Source organism: Astyanax mexicanus, chromosome 14 (assembly GCF_023375975.1).
Source record: "Astyanax mexicanus isolate ESR-SI-001 chromosome 14, AstMex3_surface, whole genome shotgun sequence".
NCBI classification, from domain to species: domain Eukaryota; kingdom Metazoa; phylum Chordata; class Actinopteri; order Characiformes; family Acestrorhamphidae; genus Astyanax; species Astyanax mexicanus.
Window position 1 is genome coordinate 22,270,097 of NC_064421.1, and position 14,695 is coordinate 22,284,791.

General features: G+C 38.7%; 1 protein-coding gene across 3 annotated transcripts in view; it reads right to left on the reverse strand.

The window, feature by feature from the left end:
* tmem260 (transmembrane protein 260) overlaps positions 1-14,695 on the reverse strand; it is a 38,661-nt gene that overhangs the window by 12,118 nt on the left and 11,848 nt on the right. For all 3 annotated transcript variants that reach the window (XM_022663750.2, XM_007252497.4, XM_007252498.4), the window contains 4 exons: positions 4,521-4,698; positions 2,683-2,796; positions 1,894-2,073; positions 1,187-1,227 (listed from right to left, as the gene is read on the reverse strand). In XM_022663750.2, the coding sequence (XP_022519471.1) occupies positions 1,187-1,227; positions 1,894-2,073; positions 2,683-2,796; positions 4,521-4,698 (513 nt within the window). The remainder of the gene's footprint in view (positions 1-1,186; positions 1,228-1,893; positions 2,074-2,682; positions 2,797-4,520; positions 4,699-14,695) is intronic.

The following is a 14,695-nucleotide window of genomic DNA, read 5'->3' on the forward strand; positions in this document are numbered from 1 at the left end:
GAGAGAGAGAGAGAGAGGAAAGGAGAGGGGGGGAGCACCCAAACACATGATGAGGGAGGGACATGGAGCGGCTCCAGATCCGCTGGTATATTGCACTGGCTGTCATCAGAGTAGCCTGTCACGCTCAAAACGCCAGCAATCATTTCAAAAGCAAGTGCCTAAAAACACAGCAGCCAGAATTGGCCCGCTAAGCAGGTGCCATGCTGCTTTGATAGAGAGGTGAGGAAACAGGAAAAACAAAGGATGCATGCTGGGTGGCTTCTCTCATCTCTCTAGTTTCTTTTTTAAGCTATCTGTTGACTGCGGGGGGTGAAGTGTGGATACTTCTCAAAACATACAACATATACCATTTATTACATCAAAAGAAAAGAAAAGCTTTCAAAGTGGTGTCTCTGCCTCGAAGAGCGACCTGTACTTGATACATAAGAACCACATTAATTCATTTGCACATCTACAATATTCAATAGATTTAGAACAATGCCTTTATAAAGACACACAGATAATGATCCTATTGTAATAAATACACTAAATATAAATACAATAAATATCATTATGCAAAATATAGTTGCACCCAGAACTAATCAACCCGCAGGAACGAAACTTGGTGGGTAATCATGCCAAACTGTTGTGCAGTGACTCAGAATGGCAGCACGTCATCTTCAATAAAGAGTCCTGTTTATTATCACATATCCAGAAGGCATGTTGTTGTCTTGGTGTTTGGTGCAATTTTATATGATACCAGCTCACCTTTTCATTATAAGCATTTTGAAAGCTTAAACCTTACATTACTAAGACCAGTAGTGGAAGCACATTCTGGTGCGCTATTCCAACAGGACGATGCTCGTCCACATACTGCTGCTTTTAAAAGAGTTTGCCTTAAAGACAAAGATACCATGCCGTTACCATAGATACCATTATCGCAGGACACCATTAGGAACCCTTACAACTCCATGCTGACACATGCAGTACATACTGTACATGTCTGTATGTGTATCTTATTAAATCCAAGAGTATAAGCAAGAGTAGCCCATATCAGTTGAAATGTATCATTTGTTGTTCCTGGTAACTTTAATCTTCCTTCAGAATAAAACTACAATCTGACACTTCCTTCTAGGTGCAAATATTTCTTTCTTTGATGATCAGTGCAAAATTCACACCTACTACAGTTTGAAATTCATGTACTTACTGCAGCATCTTGAGCAGGTTAGCACCTCCCTCTGATTTTGCCTGTAATCAATTAAAACACAGACAGAGAGCGTACATAGTCAAAATGTGAGGTGGGCGATATGGCCCTATAATAATATCACAATATTTCATGGTATTTTCGCAATAATGATACTCTTGGTGGTATGACAAAACACTAAATTAAAAAAAAAACACCTGAGATACTGAGATATTAAAAAATACAAGAATTTTATCTAATTTGTAACAGGAGTCAATGATCTAGAATATACTGATACTAATAATGCACTCCAAATATCTCCATAAATCTAGAATTAAAGTAAAATAAATGATACTGGACAGATACATAGTAGATATTGTATATAATATATATGTAGTAGATATATAATGGGAAATGAGAACAGTGTGAATTTTCCTTTTAGTAAAAACAGCATAAAAGTAGCACCCTGCAGTGTTTTAAAGGAAAAAAAAAAACGGATGGTTACGGAGGAAATCCAGCCCTAAACACACAATACTACTAAGCTAGACTCATTTTATTGGCCGGAAAAAATAAAACAGTAAAAATAAAGTGACTTAACATCAGAATTCTATTATAATTAGAAGCACATCTTATGTAAACTGACAAACAAACACAAAGTTCGGCTCTGTATTGGACAATACTAAGCAGTAAGAAGAATGTTTTTCATAAGACAAATCAGAAAGTACGTGTACCAGGCTAAATGTGCCATACTCTGTCCTCAGTAAGTGCGTGATCAAGCCACCGAAGGATGTTTGGTCTCCCCAGCTCCAGCGAGCTGTGTTCAGGAATGAGGAGATGGGCAGGTAGAGGTAGGGCAGGAAGCCAGCTAGGAAACACAGGCCCAGAGAAACTAAACCTGAAAAACATAAGCCCTGTGGAAAAAAAATACAATATTACTGAAATAATAAAGCCTTGCAAAAATGACATTAGCAAAAACTCATTTATTGATAAAACCGGCATATTTAAATATTAGAATGTAAATGCAGTGTGCTATTTAAAGTCTCAATCAGCACATGATTAGACCACAAACACACAGGAACAGCACTTAGTCCAGAATGGGTTGGGTGCCCTCCCTCGGAGCAATTTCCTTAAAAACACTGCAGATTGGCAGTGTGTCCAGTAATCTACAGAGCAGCGTGCCAGCTCCTAAACACTTTCAGCAATCACAGCAGAGTGGGAGCTATTCCTGTCCAATAGAGTGCTTAACTGGTTTGCAAAGCAATTTAATTTCAAGGCTGTCCAAGCCGAGCACAAGGGCTAAGCAATTAAATACGTCTCCCTCTGTTAGGCAATTTTCTCTCAAATTCTGTGTTAAAAGATGAGACATTACATGCATAGTGTTTCCATATGAAAGCATAAAATATTATTAGAATATTGTTTAGCAGTAGACCATGAAGTCTGTGACATTAAATGAGCGCTGCGCTATACACACACCTTAATGCTGAAATACGATTGCAATATGACTGTTTCTCAGTACTCACATTATGAGTGTAGAGCTGGAGCAGCACCCAGGGAACGATGATGAGCACATACAGGACCAGAGTGTGCTGGTTACACAAGCTGAGCCCACAGCACAGCGCCCCCCACAGAGAAAACTGAGAACAGGCAGAAGGAGATGGCATAACGCCTTCACATCACACAGAGACAAAATATATTTAGTGGAAATGAAGCACAGATAAATATAGCGTGGATGGGCTATAATTAAAACACTACTAATGTTTTCATTCCAGCTTGTTTAAGTGAGTCAGATCAATTGGCTCAGCTCACCAATTAAAACTGTCTCTTTTGGCTCCCAATACACAAGCCAGCTATTTCAGATGAAATTAGCAATATTATGATTTGAGATGTATTATTTTATCTATTAAGCAATTAAAAAGAAAGCTTCTTCATATAAAAGTATCTGTACATATAAGAATGTTAAATGTAAGACATTTTAATACCACTCAAAGACAAATTAATACCACTTTCACAATAACAAACTGGCAAAAGCAACACCACAATTATATTGTTTAAAAAATTGAACAGTTTGTACATTAAAGAGAATGCAAAAAAGTGCAAAAATCTTCACTGGATCACTGTGTATTTACATATACAGAATAAGAGAAATTGTATATGAGTTTCAGTATCAGGTCAACATAAGCAGAAGATGCTGGATCAGACAGTAGAGTAGAAACAAATCTGCAAGCTGCAAGAAATGGCTGAAATAGGATACACTCACTGTGTGATGCCATGTTGTTAGTTATGCATTTCTTTGAGGTAAGAAGTACTGGAGTAGTCTGAACAGTAGTCTGGAGTAGTCTGCTTGGTCAAATGCATCTCTGGTTAGTTGGAGGATTTTAAACTGTGGAATGTGTCTTGTAGAATTAGATACATTTAGACTTCTACATCTCTGGAAAAATAATAAAATACCACTTAAAAATAATGAGTTTCTTTAATTTAACCAACCTCTGGAATATAATCCAGAGGAAGATGGATGATCACAAGCCATCAAACCAAACTGAACTGCTTGAATTTTTGCAGCAGGAGTGGCATAAAGTTATTCAAAAGCAGTGTGTAAGACTGTTGGAGGAGAACATGGCAAAATGCATGAAAACTGTGAAAAAACAGTTATTCCACCAAATATTGATTTCTGAATTTAAAACGTTATGAATATGAACTTGTTTTCTTTGCATTATTTGAGGTCTGAAAGCTCTGCATCTTTTTTTGTTATTTCAGCCATTTTTCACTTTCTGCAAATAAAAGCACTAAATGACAATATTATTATTTGGAATTTGGGAGAATAAAACAACAATGTTCATTGTACTCAAACATATACTTATAAATAGCAAAATCAGAGAAACTGATTCAGAAACTGAAGTGGTCAGTGGTCCACTGTGATTAAGTGATTTGAGTGATCAGATTTGTTTCTGTTTCTAATGCATCTTAAGTGCATTTACACTTGCACATTTATGTGACTTGGCCTTATCCAAATATAATCCTGATTCATAAGATGAATTTAGCTACCTGCTCTCTGGTGGTCATGTAGGGTCCTGACCATTAAAAAATAAGGAGAACGGAGGATAGTAAAGTATGCAGAGGCACAGAAGAACTACAGTCAATAATCATTGAACAACAAAGTGCTCATATATGATCAGAGGAGTTAATAAAATGGATAATGAGTGTAGAAACAACCATAACCGTTATACTGGTATTATATTGGTAATAACACTGACAATGTTTTCAATATTGGTGTTGGTAGCACGGTAACAGGCTTTTACTGGGGAACCATGTAAAAATATCACAGGATTAAAGAGAGACTCTGAGTTTTATGAAATACTACCTTTGTTTTCTGAGCCACAGACTCTGCAGTGTGGAAGCAGGCTAAGATGGAGAAGAGAAGTCCCACAAATAGGTTGTTGAGGGAGAACACCTCTGCCACTACTGACCACTGCCACACCAGCCTGGATACGGCAAAGCTGCCTCCCGCCAGCACGGCTCCCGGGCCAGGTCCAGCCAACCTTAAGAAAAGAAGAAGAAAAAAAACCACCACCACAAAAAGTGAGTGCTTACCTGAGTCACTACACAACACACAGCCAACTTTCTCTCTCTCTCTCTCTCTCTCTCTCTCTCTCTCGCTGGGATTACAACTGAGCTTCTGTTTCACTGCAGCTAATAAACAAAAGCTACACATCCTTAATCCCCCAACCCAGTATGGATTACAGTCTCTGTCTTCTACTGTACATGACAGTAATAAAGAGAGAGGTTACTTCTGTGGCACTGAAAAATAAATTCTGATGTAATACATACTACCACCAACGTACAGAAAGCACAGTCAGATCTTAAAGGAAATGTTAAAAAATAAAGTTAAAGTTACTAACAATGTATCAAAGTAACAGCCAGAAATTAGCATTATGATTGCTTTAATTAATCATATAATCAGTTTTATATTTGGTTCTGATATTCCCTTAAGGGGGGGGAAACAGAGGACAGTACAAAAAGCATGCTTGATTCTACATGAGGGTCTGACATTGTGGCAATTAAATATTCAATTTAAGTCCGTTTGCTGTAATGAGTGGCCATATGGCGGGGTTTACAGAGAGCAGCCTGGATGGGCAGCTGGTGGTCACTCCGGGGGTCTGGCCCACACCAAAAGGCCACAATATTGACTATAACTGAATAGCTCTGCACTGTTGTTCTACCCTAAGTTTAGCTTATAGTCTGCTACATTAATAAACCTTAGATATAAATATATAATAAACATTATGTTGTTGGTATATATTTAACAGAAGAACTAATATACACACTATTACACTTAATCTGTTTTAACAAGCCTAACTACTAGAGTAAATTAGTGTTTGAACTAAAATGTGAACAAAATAATCACAGTACTAGTGCAGTATCACACACTTCATGTATATTGTTGGCTTGCTTTGTCACAATAACAAATTTTTTAGCCGTTATTTGATCCCAGAAATTATTGCAACTATATAATTGCTACATATATGGTAATAGCATTTGAATGAAATTACACCTTTTACAGAGCAATTAACTTTTACTTATATTTACATTTACATTTACTATATACTTAACATTTCCAAATAACATTGAAAATGTATACACTAAATATATTCAGGAACAAAATTTATAAAAAAAAAACAAAAAAAAAAAAACATTTTTTTTATTACAATAAAAAAAGTTATTTTTGTGACTTGTTGCTATATCTGCTTAGATGTTAAAAGGTTTAGTTCTTTAGAAAACAAGATAAAATACATTTAGGCTATCTATTAAATTAATGAAAAGGGGAAAAATGTGCCCAAATGAATGAAAACCTGCAAAAACCTGTGTTCATTATCCAGACATATTTTTTTACTATTTTTTAAACTACAAGTACAAACATAGAATTAAAGGTCAAGGTCAAGGTCAGGTCGTAAATATGAAAACAATCACAATATTTTGTTTTGCAATACTTGATTTTTAATTACAAGTTTAGATGTAAAGATTGGTGGCAGACAGTGGTTCATTTCATTTGATGCTTAAACCCGCCTACTAGACAGCAGTGTTGTATGTGTCATTAGATCCCACTTTTATTTTTGTTTTATTATCAGATATATAATTATTAACATGACAGTGGGGTTTTTTTTGTACTACAACAGTTTTTTTCTAAAATTTGACGAGTCTCTTTATTTATATACATATACAGCGCTTAAAAAATTATAATAAGAGATTGCTTAAAAATTATGAGTTCCTTTGATTTTACCAAATAAAAAACCTCTGGAATATAATCAAGAGGAAGATTGATTATTACAAGCCATCAAACCAAGCTGAACTGCTTGAATTTTTGCACCAGGAGTGGCATAAAGTTATCCAAAAGCATTGTGTAAGACTGGTGGAGGAGAACAAGATGCATGAAAACTGTGACCTTGCTTGAAACCCTGTATCATGATATATATCATTTCACCAAATTATTGCCAGCCGTACACAGCATGTCAATGTCCTGTCCACATATTGTACAATAAGTCGATAGCATAACTATTGTGGCTGGGCTATACTGTTGGGAGTACTAAAACCTCAACTAAGCTGTAAGTTCTGAAAACATTATAGGCAAACTCTTCAGCAGACCCATCAATTCCCCTATCCTCATCCTGACGTGCTCTTCCTCGTTCTACAGCAGAACACCAGCCCTGTATAATACACCAGTACAGATACAGATACAGACTATACCATGCTATTTAAAAAGGCATAAACACGTAAGACCAGCCACCCCACCACCATCATATCCCCCCACCCTCACCGCTATCCTCGTCTCTTTAACGGTAATTAAGGCAAACTTGGGATAAGCTGTCATGTGCTAAGACCCACCACCACTTATAAGAAAGCGGCACGGGGTGAGATACAGAAAGAGGGGAGCACACGCGGCAGAGGAAAGGCTAAGAGAAAAAAAAAAAAACAGCCTGCAAATCTGAATGTGTGCAGGGGGTAGAGGAAGCCAGAGGAGACTAGAGGAGAGGAGAGGAGATGGAGAGAGGGAGGGAGGGGAGCAGAATCTATATTCTGAGACCAGAGTGGATAGAAATGAAGGGTGGGGTGAGGGAAAAAAAAAAAAAAAAAAAGATAAAAAAAAAAGTTGAAAACGATGCCTGGGAGAGAGCGAGAGCTGAGGAGAGAGCTGGAGAGAGCTAGTTTTTTTTGGTGGGGGAAAAAACTCAGACCAGTCTAGCAGCACACTGGCTTGGAAAATTTTGCGGGCTTGACAATTAAAGGGGTGGTGGGTGGGGGGGATGTGTTGGGGGGAGTAGTCAGGCAGTATGGCCCTCTCCTCATTGTAGCGAGTGGCTTAGAGTCCTCATCAGCCTATCAGCTAAGTGACAGGCGGAGAGCTGCTCTATTCAGTGGCGCAGATACACGCCGCGGGCCAAGCGGCTGCCAGGTCCCTCCTGACCCCGCAATCCCTCGCCGCTGACAGCTTCAAGCTCCATGGCAAATTAGGCGCTCTCACATTACAATCGCACAAGACAGATTCCATTAACGGTATCTGAAATTGAGTAGAGAGCAGGGCCCCCGCCTTATCAGACCTGACTCATAAGCAGCGGCGGCGCTGCTGCAGCGCGCCGGCGCTTAATCACCAGCCATGATACCATTTAGACGTTTCCAGCGCCCGTTCTGCCTGCCGCTGTGATAGTCGGCCACAAAAGGGCCTGATGAGACTTAGGGGAAGGGGAACAATGGAGCTTTCGCAGGGAAAGCAAAGTAAGTCAAGAAAAAAAAAAGCAGAGAGAGGAGAGGAGGATGAAAAAAAAGAGGGAGGGGAGTGGAACTCTTATGCTCAGTGACTACTTCTCCTCTTCCTCGCCTAATGCACCCCCCTTCCCTTCCTCACCACCTTCCTTCCTTCCTTATTTTCACACTCCTTTTCTTATTCTCTTTTCTTTTTTCCCCCCAGTCTCAGACGATACGAAGCATTTCGAGCGCACTCAGTTATGAGCGTGTGCGGTTGGGCTAATGGGTTGTCACAGACTATTGGGAGGGGAGAGTCGTCTATGGTGATATCAGCCACTGCTTCCTTTTCCTTACCACTCAGGCAGAGGAGGAAGGATGAGGAGGAGAAGAAGAAGGAGGAGGAGGGGGGGGTAAGAGAAAAAGAGTGAGGAGGAAAGTAAAGCACAAGCAGACGAAAAAGAAAAAGAAGAAGAAGAAGAAGCATCAGAAAAAGGTGCAGGACCCCCGCGCCCTCAATTCAACCCCCCACTGTGCGCCAATTAACCCCCAGCACACTGAAGAAGGGAGGGAAGCCGGTAGGAGGGCTTGAGCAGGGGGTGCCGCGCAGAGGTAGGGGTCCTCAGTGTGAAATAATATCACATCTGGCCTGACTTGCCCCCCCCCAACCACATCAGCAGCTGAGGCTGACAGGAGCACTCAGCCACATTCTCTCTCTCCTCTCTGCTCTTTGAATCTCTATCCCTCAGAGAGCGCTTGACATCTCTCTATTTACTAGTGTCACTTCATCTGAGGGAAGGTGTCTGACAGGCGACGTGTAACACGTCTCTCGCTCTTAGCACGTGCGGGACCACCCGGGCCTCTCCATCTCTCTCTCCTCGTTTCTTGCTCTCTCAGATTTTCTCCCTCTCCCTCTCTCTGTGCGATAAGAGGGAGTGAGTGACACTGAAGTGCAGCATCAGAGGCATGCTCGCTCTCATCTGTCCGTGTGGTGCGGCATGCTGCTGTGTGTGTGTGTGTGTGTGTGTGTGTATGTGTGTGTGTGTGCTTGTAAAGATCTCTGCAGCTCAGAAGTACTTATTCATTCATTCATTCATGCATTTAGAGATAAAGTATATATACACACATAACATCAAAATGTGGTGTCAAAGGTATTCATATTCAGTACTCTAGTAGTTAAAAGTATAGATAGATATTAGGGTTTAAAAATACTTACTGGTACTGTAGTAGTTGAAGTATCAATTAAAGTAAAAGAGTCAAGTAAAAAGTCAAGTACTGGTTTTAAAACTACTTAAAATATAAAAGAAAAAGTAACATAAGGGAAAAAATAGCATTAAGGACAAAAGCGAATCCTATAGTGCACTACCCGCATATGTGCCCATTGAAAATAAATGCATTCAGTACAATGCACATATAGGCAATGCAACAAAAACCTTGCTTAGGACAAATTTGCTTGAGTTCTCTTAGGTCTCTGCATGGATCATCTTAATACTAGACTACATTTGTCTGCTGAGTTCTTGCTGGAGTGAATCTGGATGGAGAAATCTATCTGGATAGTATTTTTTTAATTATAACAAGCTGGAATAAAAACAAGCCAAAATTAAAAGAAAATAAAGGTGTGATAAAGCTATTTTAGAAAGTACAAATAGAAAGTACAGATACAGATTGTGTGAAAATGTAGAAGTAAAATGGTAAAATAATTACTGCAGTCAAGTTGAGATAAACAACATTTCTACTTAAGTAAGGTAACAAAGTATTTGCATACTTATTGACATACTTAAGAAATGTAATCTTAAGCATCATTTTACATTAAGTATATATTCACATTTAGAATCTGTAATTTTGTCACCTGTATAGCACACTGTTTAGGGGGGAAATTGTAATCAAAATGAATCAAAACTGTCATTCAGAGCGTCTAGTAGATTTAATCTTTCACTATTGAAATTAAAAATAATATCATCTTGTCTGTAAATTAATATGTAAAATCTGCTAATGCTTTCCTACCGCATGTGTAAGTATCTGACTCCGCCCTGTCCAGTCTGCCCAGTCATGGATGCACTGTACTTGGAGAGGTCCAACATTAAACCTACTAAACAGGGGTTGGTGGTGTGGTACATTATATACTAGTGGTGTGCCATATCGTATCATATCATATGCAATAATATCGCCAATATTTTCTTAATTTTGTGAACCCACCCCTAATTATCATATCAGGGCACTACTTTTTGCTGTTTTTAGCAAAAGAAAATTCACACTGTTCACATTTCCCATTATATATTTACTAGAGACAGATTATATCTGATATCAGATCTATATCATTCATTTTACTTTAATCCTGTATATATGCAGATATTTGGAGTGCATTATTAGTATAATTGCATTTTGGATCATTGACTTCTGTTACAAATCTGATAAAATTCTTGTATTTTTTTAATATCTCAGTTAGGGGTTTGCCATATCAAATCATATGCAATAATAAAATTTAATTTTCATTTTGTTGCAGTAGTTCAGTGTTTTGTCATATTGCCATGATTATCGTTATCTCAACAATACCATTTAATATTATGATATTATTTTAGGGCCATATCACCCACCCCTATTATATAAATCATATACATATTATATATTATATAATGATATTTAAAATATATTTTTATATATTTTCATGATACACAAGTAGCAGATTAAATCAATATATTACCATATATTATGGTTTATTTTACTTTTATTTCAAATATGTGGCATTACATCCAATAAAATGGGATAATTATGCCCTTGGTATACACTTTTTAAAAACATACAGTTGATCGGTGTTCCTTAAGCACTGATACATGTTAAGAAAGACATATTGTTTATCACAATAATATGTTTTTTTCATTTCTGACCTGTAACTAACACATTGTATTTAAGTAAAAAAGCACAGTTCCACAGTAAGATTCTTGTATATTTGCCACTTGTCTGCAGGTATTTGTGGCTAAAGCACACAGGTTAAGATTCAAAAAACAATATCTGGCTTATGTGGAAACAGTTTTGTTACACCACTAACTGTGCAGTGCCAATTAGTGGAGCTGAGAGTAGATATAAAGGCTGAAGAAAAGGCTGAAACACCCTCCTACAGGACAGTACACGACATTCTGCACAGCATGTGCGGAAAACTAATCACTCCCCAAACAATAAATATAGCTACTGACACATTTTCCCCCCAGAATGCCTGTATAATCCTCTAACTACTCCCACCATGCAGACAAACACGCTCCTAATAGGAAATATAAATGTGTATGACATTCAGCATTTTTCCCCCCACCATCATTATTTCAACAAAGTCATTAGCCATTAGTGGTCCTGTATTATGTGCAGCCCTATAGACTGTATTAATTCGAGATGTATGGTAATAAGCAGCCGCTGATCCTCTCCTTGCTTGGCGACTGCTATTAGGAAGTGCCTGTGGAGACTGAGAATTGTAATATGGGGGTAATACTGACATCCAGCGTGGCAGACACAATCTTGGGCCTCCAGGCAAGGAGAAATTAAAGTAATAGCGTAATACTGTAAAATAACTATATTCCCCTTATTCTGAATGGGGTAATGAGGGAAGAGACATCTTCATTAAACATCTGTTAAAATGTATTACTGCGCGTGTGTTAAATGAACCATTGGTCATGCTGGGGGTGGCCATTTACTAGTGGAAAAAAAAATGCCAGGGAAAAAGGAGGGTTCTCTGTGTGGCAAAAATGTACTTTTAAATGTTCTTAACAGATACAGCACGTGGTCTGCCACAGGCCTGTTATGATAATTATGTTATCGTACAGTATTATCCTACAGTAAATAAACAATATCATCATCATTCTTGAGGATTTCGATATTGCCTGTTGCATTTACAGGCACCTGCATGCACTTTAGCAGAAATATTAGCCAGTCAAGCTGTTCTGTTCTCTCGTCTGCTCTCTGTCAAAGTTGTGCAGAAAAAAAGTGCATTTGCAAACAAGCGGCATTGCACAAGCTGCAAAACAACTATGTAATTCACTGCATGTTTGGATGAAAATATGTCACCAGTCTGTCAGAGTTTGTTTTATTTACATCAGTTTTAATCTCACTTAAACTCTACCAGCAATACTGTAAAATATGTAAAACTAACAGGCCTTGCAGAGAAGTAAAGACTTTTAACACCATTAACCTGATACACTCTGATTTCCATGATTCCCAACTAGCAAACATCACTAACAGCACAAATGGCCACTGCTCTACATTCATAAGTTAATATTTCTTTCTCTTTTGCTGTTCTAGAAAGTGATCCAATTCATAATTTAAAAGCTGCAATGCTTTTTTATCCTAGCATAAACATGATTGAGATGCTACATGGATTTGTATAAAGACGTTGCTTTTATTTTATTTGTTTTATTTATTTTGAATATTTGAATAGTTAATTGCTCTTATATCAGTGGCACAAATGGTCTCAAAATTACAGCAATATTATTTCTCATTATAAGTCCTGGGACAATATATTTTAAATAAAAAAAAACAGTCATTGTGGCTGGCCTAGCCTGCCTGGGATAAGGCTGAACGTGCATCACAGCACGGCATTTCAAAGTAAACACAGCTCAGAACACCCAATAATGCTACTGTCACCCACTAACAAGCGCATGGCCATAAACCCAAAGCACCTTAAATATTAGGCCGATAAACGGGGACATATGTTCTGTAGGCCTTAAGCTGCCAAGAGCTGTTGTTCCTGGGACGATATTCTACCTGACAACAGAGGTGTGAGGGAGGGAGTAGCCAGCACACATGCTGCTTTAATTCTGAAAACAGACCTAGCACAGTGACATCACACAACGCTTCACTTTTATACAGGCAAAACAATTCTAACACACATTCCGAATCAACACACTGAACTGGAAATTTCCATAAAGCCTTCTTTAGAACGTTATACTGAAGATCTAGGCCACGGGGGACTGCTGCAGCCTGGCTAGGTGAGCGTGGCAGCGGCGCTGAGGAAAGTACAGTCACAGCCATATGATGAAGGTCTGTAGAAAAATACAGAACCAGCAAGACAGGTGGGCTCTGGAGTCCAGTCAGCTGTGTAATCAGCTGCTGCACGCGGGATAGGGCCCGTCTGACCTTGGCAGGTGACAGGTGCGGCGGAGACGGGATTTAGGCAGGGTGGGCCGGCCGGGTGATGGGTGGAGTCCCTTTTAGACCACCTGGCTGTTTCTGTTATGTAACCAAGATCTTATGAGTGATTGTTGTTTACCAATTTGGCATGCATTATAAATCATGGGTAGTGGTTTGTTTGTTCACTATAAAGCACTTGGGGGTTCAGTGTGATAAACAATTTGTAGAAGTGCTACAGATTCAGAGTTCACATAATCACTATACCTATAAACTTGTGAGTGCATAATACACTTTGCCAAACAGGGAAAGTCATTTGGTATATTATTATTTATTATTATTATTCATAAGAAAAAAAAACTGCAAATGGAAAGCAGACTCATTGTGTCAGTTTTCAAAAGTTTCCAAAATACTAAACTTCTAAATTATTCGTATTTGTAGGTTCAAAAACAGTTCTTCTCAACTGCGAGTTCATTTTTTTCCCCAACACAAAAACAGATATGTCTTCCATGCAGTTTAAATGCAATGAAAATCAACAATTACCATTATTATTGCGGCCGGCCATCCTCAAAGGCTTGTCAGGCACCAGTGTGGAAACATAATAAGACATGCAATTTGGCTATCAAACCATGTGGTTTAGAAGAGTGTTCTGTAATTGACAAATCAAAGGGAGGCCGAGTGCCGGGTCTGAGACGCGGGGAACTTCATCTTTGAAAAGAAATGGCTTCCGAGCCCATCACTGCTCACGCTGCAATTCTACAGGCAGACATCCACCTAATTTGAACATCAAAGACTCACGATACTGAGGATCTTTCTCAAGTTTGGATATTACTGTTCATTTGGAAATTGAAATAATGGACAGAAAATATGACTCATGTGCCTCTAGAAAGCTACAACAACCCCCTCAAAAAATGCTTAAACCTCACTCTCAACTGCAGGTAATGTGCACATTTTAAGGGTAGCTCATTGATTTAACTGATTTAAAAAAAGCACCATTTAAAAATAATTATTGAACACCAACCAACAATGTATTTACCTCAACAGTGCTACTCCAGTCACACATTTACATCAGCAGTGTGTTATACTAATGCTATACTGAAGGGTCTTTGTTACACCCAGTCCTATAGCTAACAACACAAATGAGCCACAAACAAACTTCTCCCGGGTATGTGACCTTGTGACGTCACCCCCCATCATACTAATCGTCTGCTTTGTTCACTTTTTTTTTCTTGAGTAAGTACATCATATTTTAACACTAATAAAATCAGTGTCCTAAAACAAACATTGCTAAAAAAAAGCTATAAGCTAACTAGTAACACACTCATACAGCCCTGCTCAATTTCTCAATAATACCAATTATTGTAATTTTCAGTCTCTTAAATTTGGTATTGTTATTATTGTTGAGCAACAACACATGAAGAGAATGCATAAATGACATTTAGAATTTCCAGCCTCAACCCTAAGAGAAACGAACTGATCACCCACGGAATGAAGTGTCGTAAAGGTGCCAGGGTGGCAGTCTGGGGACAGGCCTGCCCGGTAGTGCTCATACTGCGTGTGGTATGCCACTTCAGCACACCCACTGGGCATGGACCAAACACCTGAGGACCCCAATGCCAACCCAGAAGGGTGTCCCAGACTGTGCCGGAAGCTCTGAAGCCCTGAAATGCCCTCCCCCTCCCAGCCCTGGCA